Source organism: Gymnoscopelus microlampas, assembly GCF_963454915.1.
Source record: "Gymnoscopelus microlampas genome assembly, chromosome: 22".
NCBI lineage: Eukaryota > Metazoa > Chordata > Actinopteri > Myctophiformes > Myctophidae > Gymnoscopelus > Gymnoscopelus microlampas.
Genome location: NC_139959.1, coordinates 26699183 through 26718953, shown reverse-complemented (window position 1 = coordinate 26718953; position 19771 = coordinate 26699183). Strand labels below are relative to the sequence as shown.

The 19771-nt window shown below is 44.5% G+C and overlaps 1 protein-coding gene across 4 annotated transcripts in view; it reads right to left on the bottom strand.

Annotated features, from left to right (window-relative positions):
- Positions 1 to 19771, bottom strand: part of LOC311039175 (partitioning defective 3 homolog) — a 757442-nt gene that overhangs the window by 192764 nt on the left and 544907 nt on the right. For 3 of the 4 annotated variants that reach the window (XR_014600133.1, XM_084048842.1, XM_084048841.1), the window contains exon 22: positions 9092 to 9212. Coding sequence is in view for 3 of the 4 variants with exons in the window: in XM_084048842.1 (XP_083904968.1) it covers positions 9092 to 9212 (121 nt within the window). In the remaining variant the exon portion in view is untranslated. The remainder of the gene's footprint in view (positions 1 to 9091; positions 9213 to 19771) is intronic. The other variant, XM_084048843.1, reaches the window with a different exon arrangement.

Sequence of the window (19771 nt, the reverse complement as noted above, 5' to 3'; positions counted from 1 at the left end):
GTCTCTGGCTTTCGTAAAAAAAAAAAGTGCAGGCGTGTCATTGAATATCAGATTAACGGTGTGTGTGTGTGGGGGGGGGGGTGTGCGTGATTGTTTTATTGGGAACGAAAAACTAGCGCTAAGAAAATCATTAGTTCTGCACGCAGAAAGACTTCTCCGGTGTGATTCGAAACGGAGGGCCGTGAGGAATGCAAGCTGCACGAAAACAGCACGAACGGAGGTTCGGGTCGTCGGTGCCACGGTGGCTCAGAGAGGGGCTGAGGTGCCTGACACCACGCCAAGTTTATGCATGAGAAATAGCCGGGAGAGAAAATCTGTCAGCCGTAATGGCATTACCCCCGGGGAAGGAGAATCAGATTAGTCCCCTGTTAGGGCCTGGAATACAATGCCGTTATAAAACATGACATTTGTCGAAATCGAATCAGAGCCCGACGTCCGTGTTCGTTTTTTATCCAATAACGCGGGAAAGGAATATGTCGATACGAGCGCTGCTTTTTACCCCCACGCCTCAGCCCCCCGCCTTGTTACCTTAGTCACAGAGACAAGCAGCACTGGACAAAATGAAAGAGGAAAAAAGGAAAAAAGAATCGACACCTGTTTAAACACAAGAACATTCGCAGACGATGAGCCTTCGGGGCGGGGGGGGACGGGGACGTAATTATGAAAATTATTTGCAGCTATCAAAAAAGGGAATGAACCGTGAATGCAGCTGGGGAGGTTCTGAGCTTTATTGGACCTTGAGAACAAAAAGGGAGACGGCCGGGGGAATGACAGATCTTTGGTTCATAGGTGGTCCTGGCCCGGCCCAGCCCGGCCTGGCCCAGCCCGGCCTGCAAGGACCCCTTTATAGATATCAAAAGGTCGCTGTGAGGGGTCAGTACGTACATGTGGCTTTACTCCTCATCATACACTCCTTAAAATGTTGTGTTTATCCACCCTACCGCACAGGGAATAGCTTCAAGAGAGCAGGTCACAGGACAACAGACATGTGGAATACATTTAACCTGCTAATAAGACCTGATGAGGGAGGGGGGGGAGAGAGAGAGAGAGAGAGAGAGAGAGAGAGAGAGAGAGAGAGAGAGAGAGAGAGAGAGAGAGAGAGAGTGGGAGTAAATCACCACATCCTGACAAAAAAACGGCTGGATAATGATTCACTCCTTAAGCCTCGCTCAAGCCCAATTCCGCAAATGTATTAATGGCCAGCCCAGGCCAATTTGTGGTAACCATGATGTGTGTGTGTTTGTGTGCGCGCGTGCGTGCACGTGTGTGTGGCTCGATTCAGAGGTTTGAGATTTGAGCGCAACCAGTATGGTCCCCCACTTCCTGGTTCCAGACCAGGGGACCCAATGAAAACCGAGGTGGTTTGGTTATCTAGTTAACGGTACATGAATGAGAGAACAATCACCGAATCTGAGCCTAATGCTGCGTTCACACGTGCAGACACAAAGATACACAGCATATTTGTCGCTTTGTATCTGTGCTGCTCAACGCGGTCGTTGACGTCATCAAGCGTGCGTCCGTCATCGGCGCTGAAGTTGTAGTTTTGTATCTTTGTACCTGGAAGTTGAACCCAGCTCAACTTCAATTTGTATCTTTGTATCTCTTGTAGCAGCTACAAACGTCGGATGTTGCTTTGTATCTTCATGTCGCTGGCTTCCATTGAAAACGAACGGTAGCGTGTATCTTTGTATCTGCCCGTGTGAACGCAGTATAATAACAGTGTTGTATAAATATGTGTGGAAAGTGGTTGAATAATATTTGTATGCCTAAAATAATGGGAAAGAGCAATCGGCTCGGCCATTTTTTTTAGCAACCATTCCCTGCATTCCCCTGCTCTTTCTGTCTTATCTGTGAACACAAACAGAATGTATTATCTATAAGTAAGAAGTGTCTGATAAGCGTGCTAGATGGTGTGCTTTTGTGAATGCTGTAGTGTTCACAGATAATGCACATGCAAGTACAGTACGTGCATGTGTGTTATTTATCTGTTTGCGTGGGCGTGCGCTATCTGTGTGTTGCCCATATCTCACAGCACACTCCATGTATTGTTCAGGGAGTGTGGGGGGGGGGGGTTAATGCAAGGGCCCTCCGGTGCTGTCAAGGTCCTGAGCTGTATTATACACACAGCCTTGACCCCTGACCTTTAGCCTACAGCAAGTAAGTCAAGTGACTTCACTTTATAAATGGCTTACACCTCACATGACTGCATGGGAAATGTAAAGGCGCACACACACACACGCACGCACGCACGCACGCACACACACACACACACACGCACGCACGCACGCACATTTCCTAATCGTAAGCCTAACTTCTTTTTTCTACATGAAACAACCATTTATCTTCAATGTCTATTTCTCAAATTCTACTATACTTGTGCGGACAAAACAACCACACACACACACACACACACACACACACACACACACACACACACACACACACACACACACACACACACACACACACACACACACACACACACACACACACACACACACACACACACACACACACACACGTGATGGCGCAAGCAACATACAAATACAAGCACTAACAGAACACAGGAGTTACTACAGACACGTGCATGAATGCAAAAAAACATATGAAAACCACGAACACACACAGGCACACAGGCGTGTGTGCATTATTACTGTAACTGGCTGACAGATTGATCATAAAAAAACAATGGAATTCGCATGAATAAGAGGGGTTTACAAGCTGCCGGCGGTGCGTTTGAGCCGAGATACCGACACTGCACTGCTGCTCTTCTGTGTGGTCACACTCGGTGGCTGTCCAAAGCCACAGCACAGACGCACTTTATTGCCCGAGACACAGAGAGAGAGAGAGAGAGACACAGAGAGAGAGAGAGAGAGAGAGGTTTCTGGAGAACATCTGGAAATCCTCTCTCAGAGAGCCGCCGGCAGGGAACGAGACAAAACACATGGACTGTAATTGTGTGCTTTTGGCCGGGGGGGGGGGGGGGGTAGGTAAAGGTGCCTGATCATTATTCCATTAGGCAGAAGTCAGGGGTTTTGGTATAGGCTGGCTGACCTGAGCATTGTCATTATTGGGCCTAGAGGAGGGATGGACATGCCCTCAGCCCTATTGGGCTTCACTCTGAGCCATGTGTCTTCATAGCCAATAATCAATAGATCAGTCATTTTGTTAGTTAATTAGTCGGTATCTATGCTTTTTTCTATGCTGAATTAAAGCGGGACTATGTAACTTGTTTTTATGAATAAAATGTAAGTTTGTGCAATCTGTATGGTAGAGTATGCTAATATAATATAACTTATACAGTTGGGGTGGTTGTGTTTTGTCTCCCTGCTCTTCTATTGAGACATTTAGATTGTGTCCAAAGGTCATGTCTCACCTATAGTCACAGGATCTGACACACACCAAGATTCAATTCAATTCAAGCAGGCAGGCTCTATTAGCTCAATGGTAAAAATGTCAGCACTTGCGTAGGAAACCGGGCTCAAATCCGGGGTAGAAGAGGACAGTTACGTAGTGCAGGTTTAAGTATTTCTTCAAAAAGTATGAGCACATCTCTTGTGATATAACCCTTTAATCCTACCTGTGGGTGAAATCAACACAGACAGCGACTAATAGACTATTAGTCGACTAAGGACTTTAGTGGAGGACCGTCCTGTCTTCACCAGGCTATACGCCTGCCACAGACATTATTCCATGACTTCCCGACATTGCACGGCATTACGCAACCAGGGACTCATCGCCCATTGAAAACCTAGACCCAACACTTCATCTACTGTCTGTGTGGCTGACTGTTGCTTTAACACAAATCTATTGTGTGGAAGTGGGAAAACACGTCATTATGTCCTATGTTGATACATAATAGCCGCTATTATGAATAAACACAATACAAAAATGGGAACAGCCAACAGTGGGAGAGTCGGTGTCTTCTTTCATTTGGGGCAGATTTGTTGGAACTGGAGGGGGAGAGCTACTGGCATGTGATTATTCGAGCACTCGTTCAGAGCGTATAGTGCCATGATGTGGTCTGGTGGGCGTGATTGAACGGCATACTTGCATCGTCACGGATATGTTCACTCAATGTTTTGCTTTTACGAAAAAAAAGGGGAGAAAAAAAGGCCTATGGAGCTTTTAACCCATTCAAACCGGGAAAGTATCTGTGTCATTTTAGATTTTTGCTATGAGTGTGTGTGTCAAGATTTTAAAAAAATCGTGCAATGATGTGCAAATCTTTGAATATATATTTTTAAAGCATTTCTAACTCAAATATTTGCTTCTGGGGGTCCCTGGAACCAATATTTTGAGATGGGGTTCCGTGGCCAAATACGTATTATTTTGTCCTTGACATGGAAACAGTCTGAGCACCACTGATATTTGTTTTTCAGAAAACTGTTGGGATTTAGAAGACATTTGTACAGGGTCTTAATGGGTTAACTTAAGGCCTCATGCTAGCATGGTAAGACAGAGAAGGCATTATGTTACTCCCCCCCCCCCTCACAGATCTCTACAGAGATGGTTACACAAGTTTAGAGAGAGCTCGCACCATCATCACCGCCATCTGACAGGGTCCTAAAAATACACACACAGCCTCATCCAGGCATTTGGTAGATACAGCTTAACTTGTTGACATTGCTTTGAGGCCCCGTCTCTGTGCGTGTTTGCAAAGCAAATTAATCAAATCTTAACATCTCGCAGCTTGTTGACAGCGCTGACAGGCAAAGCATTATGCTATGGTCCGTATTGACTATAACGTGACAGGCAGGAAAAAAACCTAAGTATAGGTTTCAATTTGATGTTGTCGACAGTTTTGAAATGTGTTTGCTTGATGATATGTGAGCAGTATCCAACCCATGTTTTTCCTGCCTTCCCCATATCTATTATAAAAAGGCCTCGGCCGTTTGATTTTTTGTTATAATTTTTTCACGTTCCATTAGCTGCTCAAAGGGAGTCTTCTCTTTTCAAAAGCATCAATAGCCAAATCTGTCACATTCCATGTTTTCTTTTCTCCCCCAGACTTTTTTTTCTCCTCCGTTCACAGTCGTTTTCTTATCCAGAAGATTGCCCCACTGATACGATTTCAAAGGCACTCTCCATCAGTCGAGCCGCGATCAATCTGCTTTTTGGATAGCGTAATATGGCTAGACTTCACTCGAATCCCCCGTAATCAGTGTCAACACATAACATGGGCGCTCCTGCGACTCGCATTAACAAGCTCCGCCAGTGTGAATCCTCGTTCATGTGACTAAGGGAACATGAAAGGGAGACTAATAAAATAGACTCTAGCACTCCAGGGACGGCCCTATATATCTTATTACCCGTGGAAGTAGCACGGGAACCTTCAACAATGTCAACAATCACAAGCAATTAGGAGCTCAGAGGCTCAGAGACTGCCTCAGACTGCTCCGCTCGCTCCGAACAAACACTTAACAACTCCTTTCTTCTCAGGGAGAGAGAGGGAGAGGGAGAGAGAGGACCAGACATTATTAAGGAACGGTAGTGGTGTTCAACCGTTTTTCCCTTCAGCATAATGTGTGGCTAACGCTAAAACGCTACAAGCTAAGGATATAGCTTGCTTTTCTGTAAAGGTATGTGCTTTGGAAAAAATAGCTGTGTTGATTCTTGTTATAGCTCAGTGGTTTTCAACCTTTTCAGGCTGTGACCCCCCCCCCGCCCCCCCCCCCCCCAAATAATTATAATTGAACTGGAGACCCCCCAAAATAATCTATTTGAACTTGGACCCCCACCCTGAGAAGCACTTGGAATGTGGTAGTTGAGGCATTACATTTGTTTGACTATGTTCCACAGATAAATATTGTGAAAATAGCAGATCTACAAGCCTTGCAATGTGAGCCGTTGTGAGCTTGTAGATCGGCTATCAGAATGTTTGCCTCTTTCTTTATTTGACAATGTTGCCAAAGTCTAATTTTGATAGTATGGCTTGTTGATTACTTTTGATGCAGTAATGGTCTTTTTTTCTCCTTTTTTCTGAGGTATTAAAAAGGTCTTGAAAGTCCTTAAATTGCCACTTCACTGTCATCCAGGGACCCCACCCCACCCCCCCCAAATCCATGGAGACCCCCCTGGGGGTCCCGACCCACAGGTTGAGAAGCGCTGTTATAGCTGACCCTCAGTGACCCTAATAGGCAAGGCTGTGTCTAAGTCAAACTCATTTAGACCGTACAAAAACAACACACAAAAGGTGCCTGTCACATCAGAGGCACATACCAAATCAATTTAATTGCAAAATTGGGAACAGCAAGGACACTGATAAATACTCCACTTGGGGTCTCGAGGCGCCGTGGGAGGGCAGGACGGGGGGGGGGGGGATGGATACCGGATATTTCAACTTCAAGGTGTGACATGTTGACCCATAATTTAGGAAATGGTTCCAGTCATCAAGTCTCCCAATCATCTTTTCGCAATTCCCTCCTCTTTTCTCACCCTGGGTAAGAATGTTATTGGACAACAACAAAAAACAGAGGCCCATGTCTGTCACAAGCCATTGCATTGAAACAATTACAATTGTTTGACCTATCACCTGCCACGGCCATGTTCCCTCCTCCTGTTAGCGTTTGCTCTTACATGAAAAAATAAAAGGCCTGGATGACCTATGACCTTAACGAAACTACACAACTGGTGAGTCATGTGAATAACTTCAACACTTGGAAGACATAAAGGTCCTCCAAGGACCTGAGGCCCATTCTACGAAGGCCTCCTAAATCAGTAGTTCTCACACTTTCACGATTTTTCAAAAATAGCAGATGTACAAGCTCGCAGCGCGGCACGAAGTGACGCGCTGTGAGCTTGTATATCTGCTATTTTTGAATAGCCAAAAATCTAAAATGACACAGTTTCTTTCCCGGTTTTAACGGGTTAACACTCACTTCATTGTATATGAAACAGTAAAAGATGATTCCATAAGCTCACAGCGCGTTGTGAGCTTGTAGATCTGCTATGCTCACCAAAATGTTTGCCTATCGTGCCTGAACGTTCTCCTATTTTCCCCAAATGTTTGTCCATAAATATGGACGTGGCTTCAAGTTTAGTCTCAAAAGGAAGTTCTTAAAGGTATTGTAGGCAACATTAAGCCTACATTTTAAAAATATTTATATATATTTTTTTTTGCATTTTCTCCCCTCTATCAGCCACTATATAATGATGCTGGGGTGTTTTCCTGCATTGAAACACAGTCCTCTTTCTGAAATCCGTATTTTCCCTACTGTTTATGTTTATGTTATGTTTGTCGGGACGTAAATTAACGCACGCATGTGCGCGTCCGTGTGAACTTTTTACTTTCGGTTTTAAAACGCTCTCAAACTTATTTTTTGAGGCACAGAATTTACTTTTAAGATAGCGTTTGGATAGAATTTAGTTGTTTAACTTCATATATGTGGTCAATTTATCATGAAAGAGCCTATTTAAAAATAAAAATTCAGAGAACCGGCAGGGGCGGGCAGTTCCGCACATTGTATCCGAATAAAGCAACCTATTTTCGGCATGGCCCGTTTAGAAGTCCCCTTAACTCTATGGAAGTCCCCCCTGCGTCACCCCCTGGTGGTCGGGGAAACAAACTGCAGTTTTTTTTCTTTGTTTATCTCTGAACTTGCCTACAATCCCTTTAAATCCCTCTACCCCCGATTCCCCTTTTTTCCACGGCTTGCAGAGTCACGTGTCATTGACTGTGTCACCCTTCTATCTCCTCCTCCCCCGGGCCAAAGCAGCTCACACTCCCAAAACAAAAAAAAGGCAGAAATTGCACAAATAAGAGCTAATTAGCATTTCATTCCACGTCGAAAAAGGATAAATCCAAAAAGTTTGAAAGAAATCCTTATGGAAATGCCAAAAAGTTAGAAATAGGCACTTTTTCAGGGTTTCGGGGGACGTGACTTTAGGCACTTTGATAATAGAGCTCAGTGTCAGAGGAGTCAGAGGATGGAGGCGCACGTCGCATCCAAGGAGGTTAACCCTTTAAGACCGGGAAAGCATCATTAACATTTATTTGGCTATTCAAAAATAGCAGATCTACAAGCTCATAGCACGGCACCGAGTGCCGCGCTATGAGCTTGTAGATCTGCTATTTTTGAAAAATCGTGAACATTTTTGCAAATCTTTAAATATATATATTTTTAAGCGAGCATTTGTAACTCAAATCTTTGCTTCTGGGGGGTCCCTGGAACTAAATATTTGACAAACATTTGCTTTAAGAGATATATATGTAAAGATTTTCAAACATTTTCAAGATTTTTCAACAACAAAAAAAAATCGCAGATCTACGAGCTCATAGCACGGCAATGAGCTTGTAGATCTGCTACTTTTGAATAGCCAAAGAAATCTTAAAATGACACAGTACGCGTTCCCGGATGGAATGGGTTAAAGTATCCAAACAGAGAGGGGGAGGCAGTGAAGGAACTGTCAGATTGGCTTGGAGGGGATTAGGAAAGCAGCTGAGGTGAGCGGTGCGTGTACGAGGGGAATCCATTTAGCGCCTGGCAGATTTGGGGGGAGATGTGTGTGTGTGTGTGTGTGTGTGTGTGTGTGTGTGTGTGTGTGTGTGTGTGTGTGTGTGAGTGTGAGTGTGAGTGTGTGTGTGTGTGTGTGTGTGTGTGTGTGGGGGGGGGGAGTGATGGATGGAAGAAGTACTCACATGTTTTACTTAAGTAAAAGTATCAATACCCTATGGTAGAAATAGTCAGTTACTACTAAGTGCAAGTCCAACCTTCAGAATTGACTTGAGTAAAAGTACAAAAGTATTGGTATCAAAGGTACCAAAAGTAAAAGTACTCATTATGCAGAATGTGGAAAGGTATCATATGTAAAATGTGTTTAAATCTTTTGAAAACAGCAGATCTACAAGCTCGTAGATCGGTTATTTTCAAATAGTCACGTAAAGTACTTAGTTAGTTACTTTCCACCACTGCAGTGTGGGGGTAAGGGAGGAAGAGGGGGGCGGGGGGGGGGGGGGGGGGGGGCACTTCTTCTTCTTCTGTAGAGGCTAGTTTTGGGGGTGTATAAGCCCATCAGGGAGGTATAAGGTCCCATGTGGCGCTGAAGTCTGTTGCTCCAACGGAACAGTGCGCTTATCGGACACACTCACCCAGGGCTGGTCGAAGCTGTAGGTGTGTCTGCGGTCCTCTGGGTCGTCCTCCGGCCTCGACTGCTGGAACTCGTGTCTCAGACGTTGTATCCGGTCGTGGTTGCTGGGAGCCATTCGGCTGCTATGGAAACAGGGAGAGAGAGAGAGAGAGAGAGAGAGAGACGGATGTGATGAGATGAGGTTCATAGAGTAACTTGCCATAGTAAGATATTGACTTCACTTACGGTTTCATTGCGTTTCATTTTTTAACGGCGTGGCGCCAAAGGGGGGGCCGGCCAGTCTAGAACAGGCTTGCTCCTGCGTTTGTTTGTGTATGTCCGCACAACCAAACTGATAGCGGCTAATTAATTTAGCTAACTGTCTGAAAGCCTTTTCAGTTGCACAGGGAAGCCATATGCCGTTATTAGACTCTGCATCATGTTAACCCGTTAAAACCGGGAAAGCATCTGTGTGATTTTAGATTGTTAGCTATGTATATACAGTAGCATATTGGTTCTGATACTTGGCTATAAAAAAATAGCAGATATTCAAGCTCACAGTGTCACTTTTTAGAAAGAAATATTAAATTTGTGCAAATCTTTTGTACATATATATTTTCTAAGCAAACATTTTTTACTTAAATCTTTGCTTCTGATCCCTGGAACAAAATATTTAGAGATGGGGGTCTGCGGCCAAATACATATCATTTTGGGGGTTGCCTTTTAAAAGTTTGAGCACCACTTTTTTTCAGAAAACATTTAGAAGAACATTTTTAGAATCGGCCTGGGGTCTTAATGGGTTAAGCTACGCGGTGCTTAAAACAAGAACGCTATTTAGTTTCTCCATCGACAGACACAAGAATGTATTTGTCCCCCCTTTTAAAATGGTGCTATTGATATACGTATATACTGTAACTCTAGAGCCCTGTCATGTGTGGTGCCTTCACGCCACTCCCGCTGAAACATCGCTGCAGGAGAAAGTCTCCCTGGAGCACCATTGTGAGTGATGCATGTCCCTTTTAGAACTGAGGATAATGCGGGCCCTTTTTTATGGTACTCATGTCATTAAATGCTGCACTGTGGAAAACCCTCATTTACATCGCCTTCATTACGGGCCTTTTGAGGAGCCTGTCAATAGAATAGAAGAGAAATCAATACCCTTCCCTCACACTTAATCAGCCTCCCCTTTTATCACCGGCAACAGAGGCAAAGACAAGACAAAACGCATAATTATATGACGAGACAACCGGGCTTGATAATAGGCCTGCGCTTACGCATGCCACGGGGAAGGGAAACAGCATAGGTACAGGCAGTGTGATGGAGGGAAGAAGGGATGGGAGGGGAGGTGGGCAGTGGTGTAAAGTAACTAAGTACATTTACTCAAGCACTGTACTTGAGTAAAATGTTGAGGTATTTTCACTACTTGAGTATTGCCAATGTTCAAAACTTTTAGACCAGAGGTGGAAGAGTGAAGGAGTGGGAAAGAAAGCAAACAGAAACTAAGTGAAATAAAGAGTGTCAATGCCAAGAACAAAACCATGAGATACTGTAGGTGCACACTAGAGGCCTTGGCATGAAGAAAGCATGGCAAAAAAAGACCGAACATGAAATGCTTTCAAAATGGACGATTGGCATGGCTTACTGTCACCCATGTGGTGGAGCGAAAGGCTCCAGGAGTGGCTGTCAACGCAACGACGGAAGCGCTCACTTATTTGTACAAGCCCAGGGGCTTCGTGGATGCAATAATGGCGATAAGTGCAGATTAAGGCAATCTCGTCCTTCTGATGACAATGGCTGCTCGGACGCACTAAACCAATCAACCTTCATGGCACGTTAAACATTGCCTTGATGAAAGGTGCGCGGAGTTCAGCTTAGGTATAGTTTAGCTATAGGTTCGAATAGACCTTGATGAGCCACCATTGCATGCATACCGCATACCTACGCAGTCTGCTGGAAATCAATTGTGTTAGTTATACCCCACTTGGTTCCTATAGCTCTATACTACACAGGAAAAGCATACATTAGACCCATTGTGCAGACACAGGCAATTACGTGGCTCATTGGCGTGCGAGGTGACGTATGCTTTTAGGCCGACTTGACTGTGATGGTGCAAACCTGCCATTACAAGATCAATGAGCCGTTTCTGTTTGCATGAGGTAACCTATACACCATATACTGTGTTAAATAAACGAATTAGTGCAATCGAAGTCTAGTCAACACCGTCTAGCCAACAGGACGTATATGATATGTAACACACCTGTATTTATATGCCGTCTCAGAATGACTCATGCTAGGCTATGAATAGACACTGGATAGCCACTCACAATTCTTCAAACTGTACAAAAAAATATAGTTTGATTGAAAGTACACCCACGCCATTTGGCCACAACATAAAGGATCCATCTAGAGTCTAGACTAATGTTCAACCATAACTACTTTGTGGTATCAATTTTGATTATCTTAATATGACTGATGAAATGATCTTAAAATGCGTGCCATCTAGCCTACATAATGACACTGACAGCTCCAGGGAAACCAGTGATTTGCATAAATGCAGCTTGTTTTTGCATTTGAGTGGTGGGGAAAATAATGAATCTGCATATTATCGGAAGCAGAGTATACACCTTGGCTTTGTAGAGGAATTAAGAAAGCAATCTAATGCACTTAGGAAAATACTTTCCCCGTTTTATGTTACGCAATTCAGTTGCAATAAAATACTTCATTCTTAGTTTGGATGGTAAACTGATCAAGCGTGAGAAATGAGGATAACGTATGCTAGCACAATCACATACGCATGCGCGTGAGACAGCGAAAGGTCGGTGCTGCAATAATTACAGTTTAACCATTAAAATTATTATTTTGTACTTTGGCTATTGGCTAGATATACAAGCTCATATCGCGGCATGAAGTGACACGCTAAGAGCTTGTAGATCTGCTATTTTTGAGAATCGTGAACATTTGTGCAAACCTTTGAATATATCTTTCCGCGGCCAAACACATATCATTTTGGGGGTCCTTGACATGAAAAGGTTTGAGCAGCACTTAAGGCAACATCCTTTTTTTTCTGAAAACTGTTCTACAAAAGACATTTGTAGAATTGGCCTCAGGTCGGCTAAAATTGCATTTGGCAATCCAGAGCAACTTACAAGTGTGAAATCAGAGGAAGCAGAGTAAGCATGAAGCCTAGTCAACAAACGACAAGGTAAATAGTCACATAAGTAGAGTGCAAAGAAAACAATGTGGTGCCTCAAAGACGCTAGCATATCAGGTAAACATCAAAACTAGCATCTGTCTAAACAACATCTACAACATTCTTTAACATGGGTGGTCAAGAAAACACAATTCACATGAACATGAGGTAATCCATATAGCATAGTAAACTAGCATCTCGAAAAGATGACAAGAAGGGATAGAAGGAGAGTAGGGGTGTGACAATATATCGTCCCACGTTTTCGTGACGATATGTATCGTTTTGGGGGGAAAAAATATTTTTTTACAATCATTATAATCAGGCATGCAAACAGCCCCGAGGTGAAAAGGGTGACAACATGTTTTTTTTTTTTCGGGTCAGGTGTCACACTATTGCCCTATTTGGATTGAAAACGGCTATTGTAGCTGAAAAGCTACAAGTTTGCATGTCTGAATAATGCAAAAACAGAATTATTTGTTTGCATTTACTTTTTTCCTCCCCCATATATTTTCATAATAAAAAAAGTGCGTATCGTATCGATATCGTATCGAAGTTGTGAGCCAAATATCGTATCGTATCGTTTCGTGAAATTAGTCGGCACACCCCTAAAGGAGAGTGTTGGGGGAGACTGATGTGTGAGTGAGTCTGCAGTTCTGAATACAAGAGGGTGTTTATTCCACAGTTTGGTGGAGAGAGGAGGTAAAGGAGTCTAGATGTGGGAGACAAGATGCTAGTCTTCAGCATAGTGCTGCAACAGTATGAGTGTTTACTATGAATGCATGCATTGTGACTGTTCATTGAAACTGAAACAAATAGATACATTGGAACGTTCTGTCCTGAAATATTGCCTCTCTGCCGTAGTTATTAAAAAAAATATTAACAATCATTACATTTGTATCCAAATGGCATCCTTTAATAAGATAATTGTTGTCAAATGTTCCCAGGCCCGTACAAAGCCGTTCCCAGGAATGTGCCTGTGTCTGCCGGGAACTCCTAATGGGTTAGGACAGCTCTCAAGCTCTCTTAAATTATGGTGGAGATAAGAACTCTTTCCTATTTTACAACAGACATCATTTTTGGGCACTTGGGACCAATTTCCTCCATACAGCTAGATAAAGACTTGATAAATATGGTTTGTCCCAGGCACTTTTTCTCAATACACTCAATGCACACTTTCCTTTGAGCTGAAATAGACTCTTTGTCATTTCTGCGTCTGTGTAAATGTGAACATTATCTGTGGCCTAAATGTAATTTCAGTACCAATTGACTTTGGTATAATAAGACAAGCTAGCAGGCAGGTTTATCTAAAGATAACAAGCATTAAAAATGGACAGGAGCGTCAGTTAAATACATTGTGAAAACACACACACACGCACCCACGCACGCACGCGCGCGCACGCACACGCGCACAGGGTCTTGGCATTTATGTTTGGAACATCTAAGACACATTGGTCCACTTGCCGTCCTCATATGCTGGTACAGGGAGAGAAGCAAGGCAGATGGGTTTTAACAGACCAAAGATGGATGTGGGAACCCAGTCGAATGCAATTAGCTTAATCCCTCAGGCTGCTCGTTGAGAAGAGCATGCCGGTGTTCTCCAAACATACACAGCCTCATAAATTTTTCTCTTTGACCCTTGGGGGGAGGGGGGGCGGGGAGGGGGTCACTGCCTCCATCAGCATCTATAGCATGGGCCATTGGGCCAGGGGAGCCAGAGGGGAGCTAGGCCTGTGTGGGAGCCAGCTGGGGACCCACAAACAGGGCCACCAACCCCGGCCATAAACAAGCCAACCTCAGTCCATATACTCAGACCTATTGCCCCTTTCTCACCCTCTCAGGTATCAATCTGAGGAACGAGGGTTTGGTTCAAGTAAATGTAAACCCATGGATTCGCTTCAGTGAGCCAATGTGTGGGGTGGGAGGTTGGGGGGGGTCGGGGGGGGTCGGGGGTTTCAGCAGATACAAGATCTCCAGCGAATTAAAAGAAATGGCACCATGGTGCTTCAATGTGTTTTTCAAAGCGCTACAAATGGAAATTGCATCGAGTGGGGATGGGGGGGAGGTGGGGGAATGGGGGATGGGGGCCGGCGGTCGGACAAAAATAATAAGGATGGGGTTGGAAATCGAACGAGGGGGCGAATTGGTCATGGTAGTTCAAAGGAGGCCTATCTAGATTATCTGCGGGGCCTTTCTCCCCATCACCACACACACACACACACACACACACACACACACCCCACCGCCGCGGTTCAAAGTTGACGTGATTCTTGGAGGGCTCTCTGTGGGAATTTGCAGTACAAAGTTATTCAAATGTGTAAAAAAAAGAGCACGAGCGAGGAGTCGGAGGAGGACACAAGGAGCTGAAGGGGAGCGCTATAGTGGAGCACCAGGCAGCAGAGCGGCCCTATCACCGTACACAAAGAAGATGGATTCAGCTGCCTCATCCCCGTAAAGCCCTTCGGATGCTTAAGCACCTCAAAATGCAATTAGTCAGCGTGATAGTTGCCAATGCCAACGCATCAGGTGTCACTACTTATACCCCCCCCCCCCCCCCCCCCCCCTCTGAGTCCATAATGGGGCTGAAAAACAAGAGTTCAGACAAAGAATAACTAGAGAAGCCTGCAATTTGTGTCAATAGACAAGCCTAATTTGGATGAATGTCATGGATGTGTGTGAGGGAATACGAATGAGGGCTGCTGATCAGTGGGCTGGAGGAGAGATCATTTTCTATCATTTTGGTCTCTGTAATTATCTTACTTAGTTTCGGGCGTGATTTGTCTGACGGTTGGTTATTGTAATGTGTTTCTGTCAAACTCCTTTCAATCTTTTTTTGGATGATGTATGTCTGGGTTGTTTTAAAAAGGAAAGAAAAGGGAAGCATGTCGAGTTGGATGCCATGTACGCAACGCTTCATAATTAAAACATGTCACAGGTTGGGGGTAAGGTGTACTCCCCATACTGATTTACGCCTGGGGAAGTTCAAGCTGGGTCATAACAGCGGTGAGAACTAACAAACCTATGCCCACTGCTGCTCTGAAAACAAATCATATCACAGTCCCAATATGAAGCACTACCTTAAAGTCTTCCATCCAGTTTTATCCCATACATTGAATTGAAATATTATACTGAAATATCAGTACGCAGAGATTTCTGAAAATCTGAGCTGGCTACACAAGACTATGAAATGGGAGTCGGGAGGGTCTTGTGGCTGCAGAGCCATTCAAGTACATGGGGTTGGATGAAGTATCCATATTCCATATGCCACTGAATGTTCACCGGCAGCGTCTTCATTCTGGCATGTAAAATGAGTCAGTCATTATTCTGGCCTTTGTGCCCCAGTCTGAAATGACAGCGTGTGTTTGGTATCGCAACACATACTGTACGTGCATGGCAACAGAACAGTTCTACAATGACGCACACATACAACACTCTCTCACCCTTTTTCATGGCATGACCAGAGACCAAGCTGTCTGAAATAGGATTTCTCTCTGTGTGTGAGTGTGTGTGTGTGTGTGTGTGTGTGTGTGTGTGTGTGTGTGTGTGTGTGTGTGTGTGTGTGTGTGTGTGTGTGTGTGTGTGTGTGTGTGTGTGTGTGTGTGTTTTATTTGTTTTACCATTTGTATTGGCCTCTTGTTTCTTCTTTTGAACTCATTCTCTTCCTCATACTCCCACTCTGTTCATTAAAGTCACGTAACACAGTGAGTCACTCACACAACACCACCTCACTGTGACAGGTGAACCTGTCAATCCACATGGGGGGGGGGTTATAGAAGAGGTTGGCTAGCTGAACAAAAAACACTCTGTGTCAGAGATGGGGACTTGAGTCAAAGACTCGCACTCGAGTCGCCATACGTGCGACTCGAGACTCGACTCGGACTCGCCCCTCAAAGACTCGAGACTCGACTCGGACTCGAGCTCAAAGACTGGTGAACAGTCTTTATTTTATGTTTCATTTGACGCATTAATGAATGACATGCCCAACATGTTGTCCTTTCCTTCTCTTGAGCAACGAAATGGTGCGCGCAGCCTGCAGTCTCCCTGCAGTGCAAACATGACGAGGCGAGCACAACAGCTGCTGTGTGGGGCCTTTCATCATAAAGTTTAAATATTAAAACATTGAAATTAAATATGTTCAGCTCAGCATCAGCTATATAATTGCCAAACACGTTGACATGTCAATCTTCCTTAATAAAAACATATGTAGACTAACTAGCAGCAGTAGCCTTGGTCGGGCTGTGTGTGAGCCTGTGCCTACGGCAGTTGAGTTGCGCTATAAGACGCAAAGGAGCCTAAATGAATATATCCTACTATTCTGATAAACATACATTCTGTGCATTTTTCATTTCGCGTTGGGTTTGTGGACCATCATAACTGCATTTCAGCCTTAGGCTACATCGTATAAATAAATGATTAAATAAGAGTGGAGAGCAAGAGACTCGAGATTCGACTCGGTCTCGTGGCTAAAGACTCGAGACCCGACCCACAAAGACTTGAAACTCGACTCAGATTTGAGACGAAATACTAGAGACTCGACTCTGACTCAAGCTCAGAGACTTGTGGGCATCTCTGGTGTGTGTGTGTGTGTGTTTTTTTAAATATTATTATACCACTGAATGTTCACAGGCAGCGTCTTCATTCTGACATGTAAAACGAGAGTCAGTCATTATTCTGGCCCTTGTGCCCCAGTCTGAAATGACATACTGTACTGTACGTGCATGGAAACAGAACAGTGCTACAATGACGCACACATACAACACTCTCTCACCTCATCTTTTTTATGGCATGAGCAGAGACCAAGCTGTCTGAAATAGGATTTCTATGTATGTGTGTGTGTGTGTGTGCGTCCAATCACAGCTCATGTTTTATTTATTTATTTGTTTTACCATTTGTATTGGCCTCTCGTTTCTTCCTTTGAACTCATTCTCTTCCTCATACTCACTGCTCTGTTCATTAAAGTCACGTAACGCAGCCCTGTCACTCACACAACACCGTCTCACTGTGTGACAGGTGAACCTGTCAATCCACATGCAGACAGAGGCAGGGCAAACACTGTGGGGGGGGTCGGCTATCTGAACAACAACCACTCCGCTCAACTGCTCCACCCCGATCTCCTCTTCAGCCTCTGTGTGTGTGTGTGTGTGTGTGTGTGTGTGTGTGTGTGACTGTGACTAACATGCATGTGTGTGCGCGTGCACATGCCCGCACTCCCACCTGTGTGTCCTTCGAGTGTTTTCTTTTGGGGTGGGGGGTGGGGGCGGGGGGGTCAATTTGACATGCTGACAGGGGTCATGAGCTCTCTGGTCCATGGTGGGACGTATGTCTGCGTAATACTCATCCTTTGATCCAGGAGGATTTTTGGCAGATGTCCCACACACCACTAAGCTTAGACTGGGATGCAAAACTTTGCACACACCCCCCCCCCCCCCCATCCCCACACACACTTTCCCCAGCCTCTCTTTCTGGGATGAAAGCCCTGCTAAGGTCCCTGCATGCCCATAAACAACGCCACCGGCCAGTAAAAGACTAATACAATCAGAGAGAGCATAGCTTGGGTCATATGACCATGTTCTAATGTCGGGGGGGAGGGGAGGGGGGGGGGGGGGGCACTCTCAGTCAATCAGACTGAGTGTGTGTGTGAGACAGAGAGAGAGAGAGAGAGAGAGAGAGAGAGAGAGAGAGAGAGAGAGAGAGAGAAAATGATGGGTGCAATGTCAATGGCTGATACTCAACTGTTTTTCCAGCATGTTTCTGCAGGAGGCTAGCTAGCCGTCTATAGTAGGCAAACAAGTGTCTCTACTCATTCTTTAATTATATCTCTGCTGTCCGGCAGAAAGCAGCTAACTCCAAAATTTTGAGTTAGGAGGTTTTGTTCATCGTTGATAAGAACAGCTGAATGGACCTCCAAGCTCACAATGAGGTTGGAGGTCAAAAGGGGGTGGAGCCTGGAGTCAGCAAAACCAGCTAACTCCGGTGGAGTTAGCTGGTTTAGCAGAAAGTTTGAGGATCCAATGGAGTTAGCTGGTTTTGTCAAAAGCGCTTTTTAATGCTTTGGAAGTCAATTGGGATGAAACGTTTCCCAAATGTGGAGTCATACTCTACTGTCTGTCACAGATACATCACATCAAGAGATCCACAAGACTTTCTCACATTTTTTTCGCCTCTCTACGAGTTATAAGAACGTCTTGGATTTGTTCACTTCCGCCTCAATATAAAAGACAAAAAACTAAAAAATCTGTATCTCCGTTGAACAGACGGAGGGCAGGCTTCTTATGTTAGGCCCTTTGGCCGTCTCGCATCAAGTCAAAGACTTAGCTCATATTTATTCCATCGCCCCGTGGACTTTCATTTATTTCAAAGGCTTTTTTTGGTGGGGGAGATGGACAGGCTTTGGGAGACAGTTCTACAGAGAAGACGGGGTGAGATTAGATCTGCATTACCGCCGGTCATTTCTGACAGGGGGTTGGAGGGAAGATAAAGCTTTTTTTTTTCTCCTTCTTTTTTCCGTCTGCCCGAGTCTCGCAGCAATCGGCTCAAAGCATCTACAGAAACCCAAATCATTCACTCCTCTCTCTGCAATTTCCCCTTCTTTTATGCAAAGGTTTTACTTTCTCCACTTTAGCCCTCTTTGTCTCTCGCTGAGCATTTCGTCCCCCCCGTCTCCACTTCCCCTCGACCCACCCCATGCGTGACTACATGAGCGATAGGCCATGAATTCTCCTCTGTGCCCCTCGTTCCTCTTCCCACTGGCCTGTTAACCCTTTAAGACCGGGAAGTGGGAACGCATCTGTGCCTGTGATTTTAAGATTTATTCGGCTATTTAAAAATAGAAGATACACAAGCTCATAGCACGGCACAGAGTGCCGCGCTATGAGCTTGTAGATCTGCTATTTTAGAAAAATTGTGAAAATTTGTGCAAATCTTTGAATATATATTTTTTTAAAGCGAACATTTTTAACTCTGTTACAACTTCTGGGGGTCCCTGGAACAAAATATTTTGAGATGGGGGTCCACGGCCTAATACAAAAAAAACAAAAAACTGTTAGGATTTAGAAGACATTTGTAGAATCCCCCAGAACCAAAGATATGAGTTACAAACGTTCGCTTAAAAATATATATATTCAAAGATTTGCACACATTTTCACGTTTTTTTTCTCCAAAATAGCAGATCTACAAGCTCGTAGCGCGGCACTCGGTGCCACGCTACGAGCTTGTAGATCTGCTATTTTTGAATAGCCAAAGAAATCCAAAAATAAATGACACACCGATGCGTTCCCGTTCTTAAAGGGTTAAGTGACAGCTGCAGGCTGGACAAAAGCCCGATAATACCCGGGATTTGTCAGGCTCTGACTTTCACCCATGTCCCCTCTGTGACTGATGCACCGACCACTGGCACCTCGCCAGCCAAGGGGCCCCCGTTGCTGCTGCATAGGGGTGGCTGTTGTTGTGTGGTTGTCTGTACCAGGGTTGCCAGATCTGCTTATAATAATTTCCCCGCAATATTTTATTTGAAAA